The sequence below is a fragment of the Daldinia childiae genome (genome assembly GCF_008694065.1).
Source record: "Daldinia childiae strain JS-1345 chromosome Unknown Scaffold2, whole genome shotgun sequence".
Classification (NCBI taxonomy): domain Eukaryota; kingdom Fungi; phylum Ascomycota; class Sordariomycetes; order Xylariales; family Hypoxylaceae; genus Daldinia; species Daldinia childiae.
In genome coordinates, this window is record NW_022984643.1 from 3,135,314 (window position 1) to 3,153,814 (window position 18,501).

An 18,501-nucleotide genomic window follows, 5' to 3' on the forward strand; every position below is an offset into this window, starting at 1 on the left:
GCACAAGCCAATGGCGCTCTCCGGATATATAAAACGTCGTGTTAGCAACGGCAATCTAGTACCTATCTTAGGTATATATACCGTAGTCAGTCCAGAAACCTTAGCAGCCTTGTCTCGGATTTTAAGAATTAATAAATTGTCTACATACATGTGAATGTTAAGCTTCCTTACTAAATAACTATATAATACGTTTAAAAGGGTTTATTAATATGACTACTATGTATACATAAATTAAGAAGTTCTCATACGTAACTTATTCATAGTCTTACCATCTTCTCAGCGGCGAAGTTTGCTTCACGAACTAGGGGTCCCCCTTTTATGCGATGGACTAAAAATGGCAGGCCGAGCTAAGAGATGTAGGCTACTGCAAATCTGTGCCTATCTGGGTTAATTTGCATGTAAGCTGTAAGTTAGGTACTCGAGTACACAGTCTATATCCGGTCCCACTTAATATTCGGGTCGTAACAGCGCGCTGTAGCCGCCGAAGATCGCAGCTTGCAGCCACTAGAGTAAAAACATTTACCACAATACATCTAAGAATACGTATCTAAGAAGTACGTACATAACACCTATTACTCAAATTGAAATCGTGCATTTACAATAATCGTCCCTGAATATCGAACGTATGATGAGTATTACGTGCAGACATCTCGAATTCCTCTACGATACATCGTACATTAGGTAGGTTAGGTATGTATTACTGATAAGTAGTAACTAGACTAATTCTTGCGATGGGTATTTTTTTCCTCTAGACCTTGACGCTAACTAGAATATGTCGATAAAATCCAAATATGTATCAGTTAGTATTTCGATAACAATCCGGACAGTCACTCTTGATACCACAAAGACTTGTGATGAACTTATGAGCTTCGCAGATAATTACTCTTTGTGCAACTCGGCTAACCCGTTGGCGAGCAACCTAGAATAAATCTAGACCTTTAGGCTTTCTTCTAGCAATCGAGAAAACGTGGCATGACAAAATGGGTTTACTATCAAAAAATCTATTTAGTCGAGTATCCTAACAGCTATGTAATCCTTTCACAAGTCAGTTGATGGGAACCTTCCTTGGTGGACCGAGCCAATGACCAAGGTTACCTTCCATCTAGGTTAGTCTAACTTCGGGATGCACAACGACGAATTCGCCATCTGTGACGATAGTCAGTATGTAACTGAAGTAAATGAAAGGCGTGGGATTGGTTAACTTAGCAGGCCAAGAAATCCATAGCCGCCTTATGTAGGTAGATACCTACATACATTGCATATGAACAGCTCCCTTTCGATAGTATGTATTATCCCCTCCCTTTTTTGATGCTGATCTGAAAATACGATAGCGACGTATTATTCTCCTTACGCTTATTGTGTGGAATTTAGATGTTCCTAGGCACTCTTACGCAAGCCGCCATTGTGCCCGGCAAGAAAGCAAAGCATCTTATTCTCGGGCTGTTCGGGTTCGGCTAGCCAAGCTAACTTAAGGGCAGCGGCAGATCCTTAAAAAAAAAAAAAAAAACGTTTGGGGTATTAACGGCTTAAAAGTAATCCTGCATACTACACTCATTGTCTTGTGTCTTGGTGTAATGTTCGCCCGTGGGTTACGACGCCCTGGCCAAGATCCAGATAAAGCAGGGGGGAGACAAGTTACATCGATAGTACGAGCGCGCCTATGAAAGCTCTATGCGCCGAAACGTCAGCTTGAAGATGATAATGAGTAGAAATATGTTTTCTCGATATGCAAAACTGAAAAGTTAGGACTTAAACCTTCAATACTCCTTCGTATCAATTCTTCAATCTAGCACAAACACCATCTACATATCATCATGAGCGTCGTACCCCTGTCTACTTACCTCGGTAGGTTAGGTACCTATCAACCTAGGATTCAGCTTAAGCTAGAAGGCAAGCCGACGCGGTAGTAGTGTTTTAACGATTTTTCGTTGAAGTCACCTCGTTCGGAATTGGGTCCCCGACTGCGGTCGTATTCAACATTAAACGATATCATATGCTCGAGTCGCTAAGGTCCAAATAATTCAGTATCATTCAGTATCGCTTATTCAAATCCGCGTAAAGTAATTCGAATAAAACTACCTTGGGTACTCTAACCTTACATAGTGGTACCGCCTTGTCCGAACTTGAGACTTCCTAGTCCTCGTAAGGATCGCGACCGCGTCATGCCGTGTGCAAACAGGGGCCAACTCTTCTAGTATCTGGCGAATCAAACCTTAGAATTGGCCTTCACCTTACCCTTCACCTTAACGTCATCTCACACCGCAAGAACTCAATATTAATCCGGAACACTTGGGATTGGTTATTCGCCATATCCGTAACTCATACTTGTAGACAGGCACTTACTTACCCAGATAGTATCTAACCTACCTGAAGGATGCTTTCATGAACTTTGTCAGGCGACGCGTTTATGCATCCGACAAGCCTTAATGACGAGTCGGCCGCGCCAGTTGCGTTGCTGTTATCGCAATCTTATTGGGCGACAACCCGCAAACAGCCAGTGTTTCTATATTAGCAATTTCGAGTGCAGCCGAGGAGATAGGAGGGTCTCAAGACCATACTTGTAACAGTTTCGGAGCCAGTATATTGTTGATATTAGACACTCTCTATTGCCGTAGCAGGGCTTCCAATCGGCACGCGCCCATCTTGCGCATACCCGGAGAGGTCGTCTCCCGGTGCTTCGGCATCTGGGGAAAGATGCAAAGTTGTTCTCCCCATAACCCCAAATTTTCTCCAAAAACCCACATTGGGGTCAGATCAGCGCCTTGGACGAGACCCTTCAAGGCGATGGAGCATTCTGGCCCACCAAGGCACTAATAAAGGCCGTTCTACCGTATAGCACCTTGCTCTAGGTTTTTTTTGATGCCGTTTTGAGTGAGTTCCGGTGACCAATCTGCTACGGCTCTACTAGTTTCGGCACTATCGAAACCGCTTTACATCTAGAATATAGAAGATGAAAAGTACGGGAAGTCAGGCGGACGGAATTCCAGGATTAGATAGACGATACGAAAGATACGAAAGTTACCATTTGTGGACCATTTCGATATTTTAAGTTGTATCACTTTAAAGGCCTATGACTCTGCTTATATACATGTACTTGACGTTGAAGCTAAAGACTGTGACACTTACCTGTGAGTACCCTCAAACCCACAATTGAAGCATGCTATCATACTGCCATGTGAAAAGGTTGACACCGGTGCCCTAAGGTCGATTTAAAGCTTGGCCATTATTCCGACCTATGACTTCACGCGTCTCGTTAGTAGTTACGCAAGATTCACGTATGAAACATCAAAGTTACCTTCTCGAGCTGTGACACAAGCTTCTATAAACCACAGTTCAATATATAGCCCGAGCAGTAACTACATATTACCTCACACATCTCAAACCCAAGGCTTAGCTATGTACGGTCAACTATCCCTGGGCTTCCAGTGACTGAATAAATCCTCCGCAACAATGAGCTTACCCTTGTCTTCCCCAGACTTTCCCACAAGCAACATGGCGCACCGTGCTTATATGTTGCAGGGAGCTACCCAGCCTGTTCAGAGAGCAAGGGTGGGTGGGATGCCTTTCTAAGATATGCCGATCATTTTCAAGGGCTGAGTACTAAAGTACTGGTCTGCTGCCATCCCGCTTAGATTACCTCGGAGATGGCTGGAAAAGGAAAAGGTCGGTCCCCTGCAATTCCTTCGACAAATGAAGCCCATCTAACCGTCCAATAGGTGACTAATAAATGGATAGAGTACCAAATTGTCACATCCCAACCTACCACAGATATCAAGCTAGGATTTCGCTCGTTTATCCTCAACAGGGTCTACCAAGTTCATGACGTCGCGCCGTGATTTGTGCCTGAGAGTCCTGAGACAGTAGAGAGTATCGAGCCGCGTGGGTTGTCTATTAGTCACTGATTATTAAAATACGCTATCTCTGGCTGAAGTCCCTGGAAGTCAGGTAGTCAGGGCAGTTAGAAGAAATAATACGACGTGCCCCCATCTATAGCCCCATACATATAAGCCACTGGTCCTAGGTTATCGGGCTATCGGGCTATCGGGATAGAATAGAAGCGTACATAGTACTACCGCAAGACTTGCTGATATGTTGTCGTTATCAGGTTTTAATTCTTGTCAGACCACATGGAACCATCGGCACACCAGTTATCGGCCCTTGAGAGGTTTTTTATCGGGTATGGACAAGCGCATACGATGAGTTCAGTTCAGTTCGACTAAACAAATGACTGTAGGTTCTTGCCACAATATATCAAACCTATATTCCAAGAAGATTCTAGGTGGCCGAGCCCTGGAACCGGGGAGCCGCCTGTGTGGGATACTCTGTCATCCTGCAGTTTACAGTAACACTCAATGGGTCCCATAACAAGCCGTTAGCTTGCCGTGTTCAGAACCGATAATCAATTGTCCCGCGGGCTGGATCTTATGCAACCAACCTTGAGTCCACTTAAGGAACTAATAATAATATCAGACCCGCCTAATGGGCACTTAGGTTACTGCAAGTCATGGGAATTTTTTTCACCGATGTGCAGATCACATCCTATAACAATGTCCTGCCCGCATGCCGCGTGCCATCTCTACTTATGGCCTCAGGCAGTTTAGTCTCGTCATATTTCGAAGGGACATTGGACGTAAAAACGGTAAGGGTCACATCGCAGCTCTACGAAATGCATCGAGAGTAACATTTTCTATAACAGCATGTCGTCATACTTTACCAATTAGCGATTACTGCACTCATATACTGTAGAACTAAATGCCCGAACCAAAGTTGACTCACATCCAACTTGTTGGTGGATCCTTACCAGCTATAGAATACAGAGTAGTCAACTTATTAGTCTTACTTGTTTTAAGTAATTCTAACAGTTCAAGCCCAACGACAGTATGTCTACCATTACACATGGGACTAGCCGTGGCTAAGCGTTTGATAGTAGACGAATACGAACTCAATATTATTACAATAGTGGAATCTACTCGCCACTTGACATACAACTTACCAGCCTACCAACCTACCAACCTACGTCTTACGTATATACAGCTTTGTCACTTTCACACCTTTCGCGCTTCAAAGCAAGGGCCCGTCTAATGCGGGAACACAATTGTATCACCAAACTGTATTTCTACTTACTCGGCCTACACACCATCAACGCCGTGGACAACGTGGCATACCCGAATCCGTAGATGAAACGTGCATTAGCCACACAGTCGAATCCCGTTCATAAGTCTCATTGTCTCGCAACTCATTATAATAAATAATTCACTCGCCAAGCCTCTATATCCGCTTCAACCCATCCCCGTCTCGAAGAAAGTCGGAACCAAAACCCGGCAAACCATCTCGAGCTAATCGCAAAAGGATCTATTAGTCGAGGAACCAATCGCCTGATACCATTATTAACTAAGACAACGCACTTCCCTGAGCCGACGACCCTGAATTTTAGATCGACAACGCACTTAGATCCACCTCCCTCGCCGCTCTCCTTCTCCGGCTACGCACATCTAGCATGGGATCTCGGCTTCGCACCCAGATACCCACACGCTAACTAGCGTTTCCTCGATAATCATCACGGCGACGGAAAAGGCATGTGGTTGGCCATGCTTGCGCCATCCCACAACATGCCTGTGTAACAGCTGACAACATCTTAGTCCAAATCGAGCAGTTCCGCCCTATCACATTTTCTATCAATTCAGGTCGAAATTCGTTACACGTACACTCTCATACTTGATAGGATAAAGTGACCAGTCAACAGAAATAATCATTGTACGAGTCCAAGTCCAAGTCCAGCAAATATAAAAACCTATATCTCGTATAAGTATCCGGCTCATATATAACATTTCATCGATATTAAGCTATTAGGAATAATTGTAGTGGTTCATTGACCCCTATCATTAGACCCTCTTGTCTCTATTACAGTCGTAGATCGCCCCTCCAGTTACCCGGCTAAGACTACGCAAGCTGCTCGGCCCGCATCGGGGCGAGCTATTCCAAACGAGAAAGTCCATACGACTCCAGTTTAAGAGGACTGGTCAATCACTAGTGAGACGGCGTCGTAACCCGGCGCATGACCGGGAGGAATTGGCTATCAACATCGCCTCAACGCCATTGATCGCTATTTTCAGCCGCTGTACGCAAGGAAATATTCTAGAAGGTCTGCTTATCATATAGTCGATCTAGGGCTATATGATCATCTTCGTAAAAATGAAGCACAATAATCGTCAATAATAGCCGGCTAGTATCCATTGCCATGGTCTCGCTGCTAACTCGTCTCTGATTCCCACAACCCTACCGAGCTCTGTAGGTAATTCCGAGAAAGGCTCGGTCGGGAGGTTCTTCCAGTGGCTTAGGTGGGCTTAGAATATTATTACCGACATGACGACGCCTGCCGGCGTGCTGTAACTCCGATTATGTCTTAGTCGAAGAACGTGGCGAGTACAGGATTACCGAGTAAGACAAATCTGATACCTTGAGAAAACTCGCCGGTCATCAGGTCTACATATGAGGGTGATCTTCATCATGACACACAGCGCAGAAACAGTTGCTCAAAACCTAAGCGCGGTGAATACCTTAATGCTCGGCAACCTATAGGGTGGTTTCCATCTACGTAGGGCTGTCCCCGAGTGGCTGAAACCCGCACACCGGTGTACTTCAGACCCGTCCTATCTCATTTCGTGTGGATACTAATATACTAACCGGTAAGAGGGCCTTCGGAAACGTTGTCGTGTAATCGGAGCCGTAGTCTCTCAATAAATACTTTGACTATCAATGGAATTGCCGCGTATGAACTTGCCGTGATGATCTACAATTTAGAGTATTAGCTACCTCATATACAAGCACGTTGAAGATCAATAATATAATGCATTCGATAATATTATCTTGGCATTCATAGTATCAGCGTCGAGGAGCTCATGCTTGGTATCTCTACGTGACTACGGAAGGTTTATTCCGCACATCTACTAGGTTATCACGAGAACAAACAGCAGACTCTTAATAGAGTCACGAATAAGAACGTCGTTTGAGACGAAGCCAATCTGGTGCACGGTCTTGAGAATGACCCACACTTCCCCTGAATCAACTTGACAGGATTGTCTATACTAGACTCTGGAGGGTGGGCTACGGCTATAAGATACTAAGTCAAAATGTATTCATGTATACAGGGCGGTGTTTTTAATATTGCCATAAAAAGGAAATCAAGAGCTTCTAATTGCTTTTCAGACCAAGTCTTACGTGTGATAGATAGTCGAAGGAATCATATTTACTTAAATTTCTTCTTTGCTATAACAACAGAAAGCAACCCTTACATCTTAACTTCGACTAGTTAAACAGTTACAAGTCAATAATTTTCATAGAGTCGAAAGAACGTATAAAAATACTAAGACGTTGTTGCTAGTCTTCCGACATTGTTGCATGGGAACAGGGCTTGTTTGACCATACTTTCTTTCTTCTGGAGACAACCACATTGTAGATATTATACAAACTTGGAATATAGGCATTGTGGGTTAACACTACGGAAAACCCACTTTGTTGCTAGTGAATTTGTTACTTTTGTAGTTTAACATGCTATGTTCTAAGATTGTAGGCCATGCCTATATAATATGAGTATAGCCACGGAGTACTTTACGTTTTTATCATCATCATTCTCATTCTTATCATCCTCATTCTTATCATCCTCATTCTGACTCTCATCATAATCATCACTTCAATTAATCAACGTACTCACGCTCACCGATTTCACAATGTCTGACAACAACAAGTCCACCCCACCCCCTACTAAAGTTGAGAGTGTCAACCAGACACCCGCCCAATCGGTACATAGTGGGTCGGAAAATGAATGCCCTATGTGCCTTCGTCCCTTATGGCTATGCATATGCTACGTGATAAGGTCTGAGAAGGACAGAGATGCCTCCAAGAAACCGGAGAAGGAATCTGGAAAGAAGGGGGAAGACTCCGATGTTAAGGATGAAGTTCCTGACAACAACAAGTCCACCTCACCCCCCACTAAAGTCGAGAGTGTCAACCAGACACCCGCCCAATCGGCAGATAGTGGGAAGGAAATAGAATGCCATATATGCGGTCGTCCCTTATGGCTATGCATATGCAACGTGATATGGTCTAAGAAGGACGGAGAGGCCTCTAAGAAATAGGAGACGGAACCTGAAAAGAAGGGGCAAGACTCCAATGTTAAGGATGAAGTTCCTGACAAGAAGTAATACTATAGGCTTACTATAGGATGAGAGGCTGGGTAGTAGTACACAGACATTCGAGCTGTAGTACTATTGTACGATACTTATTTCATAGCGTAAACGTGTTTCTAAATGATGCCGTCTAGATAGAGAGTAGAAAAGTTTTGTAGAAAAGAATAAAAAAAAATCGGGTTGTGTTAAACCCTCCTCATCCTTCATCTTTCTTAGAAATATAAATGAAGTGTCGAGATTGGCGTATATATATTCATTATTACAGTCATCAGAGCCAACTGGCTATCATATGTATTTTATGACTGTGGCATCTATTAAGCAATGACTTATCTCCCTGTTTCACCCTATCCACTCAGACTTATAGCATCATAGGGGGTATTTATGATGGGTTTCCTCATAATGGTAGTATGATCGTCACTATGATATCAAAGGAGTAACTAGAATACCAGCTTAGGGGACATATAGAACATCGTTGAACGTAGACGGGAAGTTATGTGTGTAGTGTAGGCTGGGCCACTTATATTGATGTTTACAGCGGCATATTGTCTGAGACTAAATTAAGAAATCGCTTAACTGCTGAATTTAAACTCATATAACAATTACTAAACGCTACAGGGTATCATAGTCCATCCCGTAATCATGTATAGGTATATATGCACGCTCTTCTAGAGCCATGCCTTTTTCATCCGTGGTCAATAGGACGAATGACAATATCCAACGACTCCAAGTAGAATCGTAAGTAACAACAACACGCTATTGAATCGCAACGTGGTGGTCCCGGGTCATACATCCCACGCTTCCGTCCTTATCACCCACAACCTCCCAAGGCTGCAGAGAAGCCTTTTTCCTCTTCTGACTACGCCGTGCCGTATTGGGGTCGACGGGCATCAGCTTGGCGCCACAGCAGTCCCAGAAGCACCGGTGAATCCATATGTCGAATTCCTGGATAGTGACCTTTTTCTCTGCCAGGAAGTTCATATTACCGGTATCTACTCCCCAGGATTTAATTTGGCCTATGTATTCATTTGATTAGCAAGTTGCCACGTGTGTTTTCCAATGATAGAAAGTCTTACCTGGATGGTAGCGGCATGGACCGTGGAGGCAGGTTTGCTTTTTCTTGGCACAAGGGCAGGACGCTATACCGGGCCGGAATTTATCGTAACAGTTCTTGCACGTCTTCAAGTTTTTCCTGAAGATTTCCGGTAAGTTGCTATGGATAGCGATCTTGGCCGCACAAGCTATGAAATCTTTCTGGGCCAGATATTGCTGATGCTGGGCCTGGACTACTAAAGGCTGAGTCACCGGCGCTTTAGAGACTGGCGTCGGCGAGTTGTCCGATTGTAAGGCTTCCTGGATATGGTGTATATGGTCACTTAAGCTCATAGTGTCGAAATTGTTAGGAGAAATCTGGTAGCACTGTTCCGCAACCTGAAGCATCGTGCCTAGAGTCAAGCCTCTTGGCCCCGGTCGCCCGTTTGATGAGGCTGGGAGATGCCAGATTGAACGCCTTGCTGGTCGTGTGTTTATAACCGCGTTATGAGCGGATATTTCTCCGTCGGAAGCGTCGAGTTGAGCTTCTTCATCGCTACCAGCGGTGCTGGGTTTGTACTTGTCGTAAACCCATCGTTGTATCGAACGATGTTTCTCCTTATACTTTCTTCGGTCAGCAGCGATAGCCTTTGCCACCTTTCTAAGTTTGGTAGCTCGTGTAGAATCCATTATGCCTTGGGCGAAAATGTTTGAATGAAAGCTTGGAGACTTCTTGTTGGGTACGTAAATAACTTAGGGGTAGGGATAGATGTAGTTGTTGAGGCGAAAATTGTGTAGAGGAGATGGGTTGGATTTGATTGTAATTGAGAAGTTGTAGTAGTAGAAATGGATGAACCAGGAAGAGGTAACTATTGAGGTTGCCCAAGGTAGATGTGTGTAGAAAGATGATGATTTAGTAGGTAGAAACCGATGAAATATCTTAGACGAGTGATTTTGAATTGAATAGGAAGAAGTTGATGGTGGTGAGTAAGAAGTGACCTGGGGGGAGAAGGTTAGTATTTATATTTTCAGGTTTATTTCCAAGTACCTGAGGTGCACAACCACATAAAAAACTTTGAAACCATTGTGACTCCTAATATCCTACGCACTGACTCGAATAGAAAGTTTATTTAGAGTTGTACTATCATTTACATATACGTACCTCTACTTTATCTTTCCTAAGGCAGTGACTCTTGCTTTAGGTTACCTTAGGTACCATATGTCAGTGATTCACGAATTGTTTGCCAGCTGACAACTTGAGCAAAGTTTTGGCGTAACGAGAGCTGCGACTGTTAAGCCTTAATTTCTATCTGTTTAGCGCAGTTGAAGAGTTTACTGAACTAAATACGCAATGGACCGAGTGACTATGACTATATAGGTATATATACTAAGTTTCGTCAAGGCTAAGGAAAGTTCAACCTCTTTAAAATCACTTCTCATATAATAAGCTTGTTTAGCACCTTCGTCTGCTACCTGAACCCTAAAAGCCCTCGTTTCCTAACAATTTACTTTTGGTAGGTCCTGATCAAGTACGTCTTTTATTTAAGGCAGTACGGTCTCCTTATGCCATGTGTCAACCCCTATCCTAAGATACAAAGACTGGATTATTAATTGATTTGAACGAATTACAATGCCTTTATACCATCTCCTTAGGAGAAAATTTGAGCCATATTCTACCGTTTTCCCTCCCCCCTCCTCCTTTACCCCTTTTCTCCCCTTTTCCCCTAAAAAAACCACTAAAATGGAAGAAGACCGGAAAACTAGAAATCACCTACCTAGTAGGTAATCAACTAGGCGTACTAGTCCCGCATATTTACGAGAATAATTATAATGTACCTAAGGGATGGCAATTTAAACTTAGAGAAGGTACTGTGAGGTTGCTGCAGCGGCTTCTCGAAAATTTATAGCAGGGTATATCTAGACTATACATTGAGTTAAATGGCTCTGGGCAATGGCAAATAAAATATTAACAAAGCACCTGTCGCTATTCAGCTCAACTTTTAAAGCATTGTTCCTTCAACCTTAGATAAAGACTAATTGGCTGCTTGTTAAGACACAAAGCACATTGATTAGTGCCAATAGAATTATCTACGTATCATAGCTTTCTGATCACTCTTATCCCATTTATGCTTTTCTGGGTGTGCTTGTCGTATGTCTGCCTCGTAAATATGTTATACCCTCAATACTAGGGCTAAGACTTCAGGTAGTTAACTGATTTAGTTTAAGAATATACAAAATCTCTTCAGTCTACTGGTATCTCGGTGTCGAAGTTGCTATGTCTATAAAAGTACAGTTTGTCCTTATCCGATAAAACAATGTCCATCATATCGTACAGGTTGCTGAAAAGGTCGCCTAAACGGACTAACACGCTGATGCTAAACGATCTATGGCGACTTTAAATGCATAGGAACAGTCATCAATCCGTTAATACTAATAAGAGTAAGCTTTCAATTAACCAAGTCGTCCACTCGAATATACTTCTGACGAGCCAGATGACCCTTAAAACAAACTCGACCCAGAGGAGGAGCCCTTTAACCGTCGATCCAATGACCAGGTCGAGTCATGAAATTTTCTTAGTACGGTTCTTAGCGACGTTGACCTTGCCACTCAGGACATCCGTTTGGTTATTGACGTGATCTAGCATCTCGGTCTGCTCCTCGACTTCACGATTGATCGCTACCGCCATCTCGCGCTGCTTCCGGATGATCTTACCTAATGCTTCTACGTCTTCGTCTTGCTCCTTCATCATTTGCCTTTGCAATTGTACGACTCCACCATTATCTAATTCCCGGGTACGCTCGCTCTCGGGCAGCGGGGCGCCGAGAACCCTGCCACGTCCTTTGGGCCCATTTCCGACCAACGCGGCTTTGTCAGCTGCGGAGGGCATAGCCCTTTGAGATGCCTTCGCGGCCGCGGATACCGCCGTGCTCAGCTTCTCCAGGTCCTCCCTTTCGACCCGTGCAGCAGCGAGCAAATCTTTCCGCCGTCTAATCTCGCCATCGCCCAACCTTTTCGCGTCCTGCATCACCCTAAGACCATCTCCGAGAACGGCAAGTAGGCTGCCGGCCTTGACCAGCGCTTTCTTGGCAGCTGATCCGGCTTCGAGCGCAGCGGAATTATCCATAGCACTGTCCCTTCTTGCTAGACACCGCCGCGCCTCTTGAAAATCTCTCTTCATTTCTCCATGTAGATCGAGCCAGGTCCCCGGGTCCTGTGCGGCGGCAGCGTTCGCAGCATCTCGGCTGGGAATGCCATAACCAGCTCTCACGCTGGCTGCGCTATTACCGGTGCTGCTCATACTCGGGAGGTTTAGGAATGTGCGCCACGCTGGAGTGTCACGCCATCTTCGGTCGGGGGACTCAGCAATAGCGCGGAGGTAAGCTTCGAGGCCACGACGGCGGTCTTCGGTGAGTTCGGGAGAGGTGACTGTAGATTTAAACCACGATTTCCCTGGTAAAGGGGCGGGCGGTGGTGCGCCAACTAAGGTGGTAAGGGTTTGATGTAATGTGGTGAAGTCGGAATAACGCTTCTGTACAACAAACGTTCGTAAAGGGAGGCGCAATGTGATATTGTAGAGCGTGTAGGGCTTCGAATTATCGGCCGGGGTTTGAAGCGACGTTGTCGGGATAGTGATCTCGGCGGGTGGTGCCATACCCTTAGATGTAAACTCGTTATTATACCGATTGACGAGAAATAATACTGCTAGTGGTAAACTACGAAGAGGTTCTGTATCAATCTCCGTTCTGGAGATATGAAGTTTGCTGAAATAGTAAATAACTGGTATTGTTGGTGATAGAAACAGAATGGAAAATAGGCGACAAGCATTCAGCACGAGGCACGAGACACGCGCAGCAGACCGAAACCGAAACCCCGGGAATGACGGTGACAAGGTCAGGCGGTGGGGTAATTACATAAATGTGCATATAAGGATATATACCTGATAAATGCATCAGAGCCTGTTTAGCTTTTTATATTTCAGTAATAACCAAAATAATGCATTCACTTGATCCTCAGTAGAAGCTGCAATCTATGCTTTAGAATATTCAGTTTAAATAGTATTAACTATACCGTCTTGTTAAGTAAAAACTACCTATATTATCAATGGCGAAAAAGCTTCGTTTTATTAGTGCATCACTAAAGTTAAGGTTGTTCAATCGTTGCTCTCAAATATAGTCCACCAAAGTTGCTTGGTCGATTTCTAATTTTTATATTGACAAGTCAATATACAATTAGAATTAAGCTTTTGAACAGCTGTTGTGCATGGTGACCTCATCTTAATTCTGTCGTATACGGTAGCGCATATTTCAAAAAGATGATATAAGCTAATTGAAGACTCGTAGTAAAAGGATATAATGTTGCTTTTCAACGGGTTAGCCTTTAGGGACCAGATAACTATCAAATATTAGAGAATTAGAAATAGTTCGGTCGAGCATATAGCTGTAGTAACAGGTATGTAAGAGGGAGTTGTGGGGTCTTCTCGACCTCGGATAGAAATAAAGAGAAGTGTTAAAAACTCTTGGCTACCTTAGGTACTTTATTATTTCAACCCAAAAGCAATGACGTAACGGGTATCCAAGTAAGTTATCAATACTTACCTGGGATTTCATAGTTAACTATTTCTAAACTGAGTTGTTTACTAGCCCAGCCGAAAGAAGAAGAAGAAGAAAAGAGTTCTAATGAATGAATTCTGAATAAATTCCGTATTTACCTAACCTAATGCTGTGTTGCGTTGATTTTCGCTCACCGCCGATGATACCGAGCTTTCAGGCGATAGTATTTTCGACGAGATATGATATCATGCTTATACGATAACAGCCAAAATTCATTATAGTCTTAAAGCTGAAGTGGACACAAAAACAAATAGTATATTTTAGCATCGTCTAGCCATCGTATGCGGTGTAAGCGTCAGTTCAACAAAGAATATGCGTATTTCAATATTGACGGATAGACCGAGACATGATTCGGACAGACTCTGATAGATTCCACGTGGATTCGATCAAATGTTCTTTGATAATTCGCTACGTTGCTAAGTCTTCGCATCATCAAACGGGCCGCTGTCTATAAGCGAAGGCAAAAAGTCATTGAACGGGAATTCCTAAGGGATAGTACCTGCAGCTGATCAGTAACGTTACTGTCGTATTCTCTCCGTTTGCGCAGCCTCAATAATTGGTAGAGAGCTGTCCAATCAGAGACTTCTAAATGTGTCAGCTCAGTTGTACATCTCACCTAAGAGAGAACTTAAGGATTGGGTTAAGGACATTAAGAGCGCTGAAGTGTTTAAAATTCTTGACGGCCGGACCCTTCCACCGTACCGGTACGATAACATGCATAGGCGAGGATAAAAATAAATGTTGCGCAACACGAATGAAAAATAGGATGTGCCGCATCTACCGGTCAGCTCTATCCACTTCCGGAGTTACAATCGTTGTGGCTGGCTGGCTGGCTGGTTAGAGGTAGTATGGCTAAGAAGACTTAGGCACTTCTTTGCATTGTGCTCTTTAAGGCCTACTAACGGGACAGTAACATCGGGATTTAGGCCGTCTTTTTTCCCTTTTCGGCCTCCGTTAGCACCATGACTTGCTAGCTAACATCACAGCCCCTCTCACCAATACGAGATCTTGGCGGTTCGATGCAGTCCAAGATCGCCTGTCGACGTCACTAGCTTCTTTGCATCGGTTCTTAGAGTCCATCACCAGATCTCATTCTTCACGAGAGGAGCTGCCCATAAGTGAAGACTATCAATATTATATAAGTGTAAATGCCTTCCACCATCCTGACGAGAATTTTAATATACACCATCATCAATCAATAGAGTATTACAACATACAATCAACAATAATATATAATTCATCAATTACTAATCTACTTTTTATTGTATATCATAATTGATACTATAAAATACACATCACATCAAAATGCGCGGCTTCATCTCAACCATCACCACTCTCCTACCTTTGGCTGCTGCGGCGCCATTGGAACTTTACAACCGCGACAGCAATCCCGGTTGCCAAGATGCCTCTTTCAACAACTTTGAATGGACGATTGAAAACTTCGACTACCATGCATCTTACATCTTCACCACCCCCGCCCATCAAAACTCATGGGGTTATGTCAACTTCAACCTAACAAACCCGGCTCTCGAGTACAAGGCCCTTTGCAGCGCCTCTAGCAACCAGCTCTCCGACTTCTTCTACGGCACAATGATATACACCTGCACTGTTCCGGAGGGCTACACCACGAAGACTACCTTCGACTTCAGCCGCCCTAGTGGCAAGTTGGACGTCAACCAGACCTGGACCTGCAGCGACGCCGATCCGCAATACCCGTAAGTTACTATAATCAAAAGAATTTAAATCATCATCAACTAACAAGTTCTATAGTACTACCATCAATGCTTATGGTACCGTCGATCTGGATCTCTCCTGCACCGATGAGACATGGACCAACCCTAACTGGACCATCGGTAACATTTACACGGCTCGTACAGTCCAGTGCGAGCCGGTAACGCTACCACTTAAGCCTTACGAAATGACTGCTGTCGCATAAGGCATTCTCTAAAAGTATATTTTTGGGATATTTTAGCTACGGATTATGAGGAATAGAAAGCGGGTTTAGGGAAAGGGATATTACCATCACGACATTATGATAAATTGACTGATCATAGACACACTTGGGCATCGAGCCATTGATATAGAATTTAATTATAATACAAGTCAATCGCTTGATCATTGCTACTTATTTTTATACTTCTAAGCTGTATCATGATTGCTGAGCTGAAATATGTATATAACCGTACACTAATCTATAAAAAGTCGGAACTAGTCCTAGGCATCGGAATATGCCCGACTTTTAGGATGACTCGGCACCCTCAATACCCAAGGAAGGCTCAGCACCAAGGACCCGTCACCCGGGAAAGGGGCTCGGAACCCTCACCCACGGCTCATCACCCAAAAGGAGGACCCGACACCAAAAGAAGGGCTCGGAAGTAAAAAGATAGAAGTGAAAACTTAGTAAGATCTATCTACATTTAACTTGAGGATACATCTAATAATAAAAACCTGAAAAGGTCGCGTATAGACGAACTTCCTATTTTGAAAGAGGGAGCCTGTGATAATAACCCATATAAATTCAGATATAGCAAGTTTCATAAGGCTACTTCTGTCAGGATTCTACATGAAATAACTATCTAAAACAAAGAACATGTTTACCACCTATGTATAGACTTAAAACCTCTTAGATACAGTTGGAGTTCTATGCTGTTTGGTTCCACCTCGTGACAACTTCGAAGGGGGGGAGGGGGGGAGTTGGACATAATAGACCCTTCGTAAAGTCAGGGTAATAAGGTTCCAACTTATATAATTTGAAGATCCGTTTCCTCCGAAGAGTCAACAATCATATCCAAATCTTCAAATGTATCATTTACAGCTGCCCGTGCCACAATCCGATGCTTTTTTACCATCTTCGTTTGGACCAATTCGTCTTTCACTTCTCGTAAAATGGGGTATATAGGCATGCCTTTTATCACACATAACTCATCCCCCACATTTATATCTGCTGTTGCCATTCCGAGAATTCCTTTTTCTGTGACGAAGTAACTATGTTTTCTTGTGGCAAGTTCCGTTTGTCTTTTTTTCAACAGATCTTTAAAATCTCCTATTGGCAACTCGAAATTTTCAAGCATCGTAAAAAATCGACAATTAGACATAAACTTGGTGTTCCAATCTTCTTCGGCGATTTGGTGCAAAAAGCGCTTATCTTTTTGGTCTTTCAACGCGTCGCTCGCATTAAACATCGCCGCCATTGTGATATCATCGTAGTCGTTGTTGGTTACCAATTCCACCTTCCAAATTTTGTCTATAGATATCCCTCGGCAGAAAAGCGTCTTTGGTGTAGCTAAAAAACCACGACCAATAAACCTTTTCATTTTAGCATTTGAACGAGCGCTTGTAGCAATGAATCCATCCAATGTCACTTTATGTGCGACTATTTTTGCGTCACTTTCAAAACGAGATGAATCGGAATGAGTGAAGTCTAAGACCCAAGAGGGCGTCTCTGTGCCCTCGTTGGTCTTTGATTGTCTTTCACCCCAGAATTTTATATAGCTTGAAATGCTTGCACCGGGAGTGGTATTATAATACCTGGCTGTTGCTCGTTTATAAGTGTCCTCCCATGGCTCGGTATAGTTAACGTGGATAAGTCGCCCAAGATGTCTTGGTAGGAGAGACTCCAACGCAAATATCTTATCTCGTGGGTTAGTTGCTTTATAAGTGCCTGTACATTCTAAGAGATTAACAAACGTATTAAAGTTCTCGTCTTTTTTTCTCGAGAAACCTTGTCGAAGATAAATTAGTATTGGAACCGATAATGGCCGCATCCTCCGGGCTTGGGATATTAGACTCGATAACGAAACGCCGGGCTCTAAGTTAATGAATTCAAAGGTTAGCATGCTAAAATTTAAATCAAATTACCTATGAGGTAGTTATAAGCCTTAATAAAGGAATTTGGTATTTTCGCACTTACTGTATCCAGTGGTATCTTTCAATTCCTCAATGGTTTTACCCAACGTCTCGCTAAGCTCAAAGACCATGTTCATTGCGGCTGTCAAATCGGCAAACGAGAACTGGGTTCCTTTGAAATAGAATATTGGTGAAGATCTAGGAAGTGCTGCTTCTTGAATTGTCCAAATTCTCTCCCACCACTCCTGTGAGAATATATCTTGGATGCAGCGATACAGCATAATATAGAGCGCCAACTTCTTTTCAATACATTCCCCCTGCAATGGACATTCTTTCAAGGTTGAAAGAATAGTACAAAGGTCGTATTGGCGTATTCCCTCTTCTTCAAATTTCGCTATGACTAAAGGATCAACCTCGTCTGGTTTTCGTTCGGTATCTGACTCTGAGATCTGGTCTGATGTATCACCTAACCAAACAATCGTTTTTCTTGCTTCAGTATAAATGTCCCTCATTAAGCGGACCTGATGCATCTTCTCTGTGTCATTTGCTTGATCGATGCAAATCGCATCTACCCATATACAAAGATCTTGACAGGAGTTGGTATTGCGTAAGTTATGAAGTATTTCGTAAAGATTCTCTGTTACGTCAAAAGGGACGTCATTGACTGAAATGCGTTTTTTTGTCAGACCTTTCCCCCAAACATATGACAAGGCTACCTCGATACCGTCTCGATATAAATTTCGCTCTTCAAGACTACATCGAATATCGTCACCCGTACCACACAGAACCCTCAAAATTCGGATTTGACCAGTTGTACAATCAAGTGGCTC

General features: G+C 43.4%; 3 protein-coding genes across 3 annotated transcripts; 1 reads left to right on the top strand and 2 right to left on the bottom strand.

Moving 5' to 3' along the window:
• Positions 1 to 8,939: 8,939 nt before the first annotated feature.
• On the bottom strand, positions 8,940 to 9,905 carry GL218_01772 (uncharacterized protein; the record flags this gene model as incomplete). The annotated part of the gene is made up of 2 exons (XM_033578253.1): positions 8,940 to 9,199; positions 9,260 to 9,905. 2 exons carry the CDS (start codon positions 9,903 to 9,905, stop codon positions 8,940 to 8,942), a joined length of 906 nt encoding a protein of 301 aa, XP_033439288.1.
• A 1,870-nt stretch (positions 9,906 to 11,775) lies between these two features.
• GL218_01773 (Vacuolar morphogenesis protein 7 like protein) lies at positions 11,776 to 12,867 on the bottom strand (the record flags this gene model as incomplete). The annotated part of the gene is made up of 1 exon (XM_033578254.1): positions 11,776 to 12,867. The coding sequence occupies one exon, from the start codon at positions 12,865 to 12,867 to the stop codon at positions 11,776 to 11,778; it is 1,092 nt and encodes a 363-aa protein (XP_033439287.1).
• Positions 12,868 to 15,130: 2,263 nt separating this feature from the next.
• Positions 15,131 to 15,761, top strand: GL218_01774 (uncharacterized protein; the record flags this gene model as incomplete). Its single annotated transcript, XM_033578255.1, has 2 exons — positions 15,131 to 15,540; positions 15,596 to 15,761. The coding sequence occupies 2 exons, from the start codon at positions 15,131 to 15,133 to the stop codon at positions 15,759 to 15,761; spliced, it is 576 nt and encodes a 191-aa protein (XP_033439290.1).
• Between the last annotated feature and the right edge of the window lie 2,740 nt (positions 15,762 to 18,501).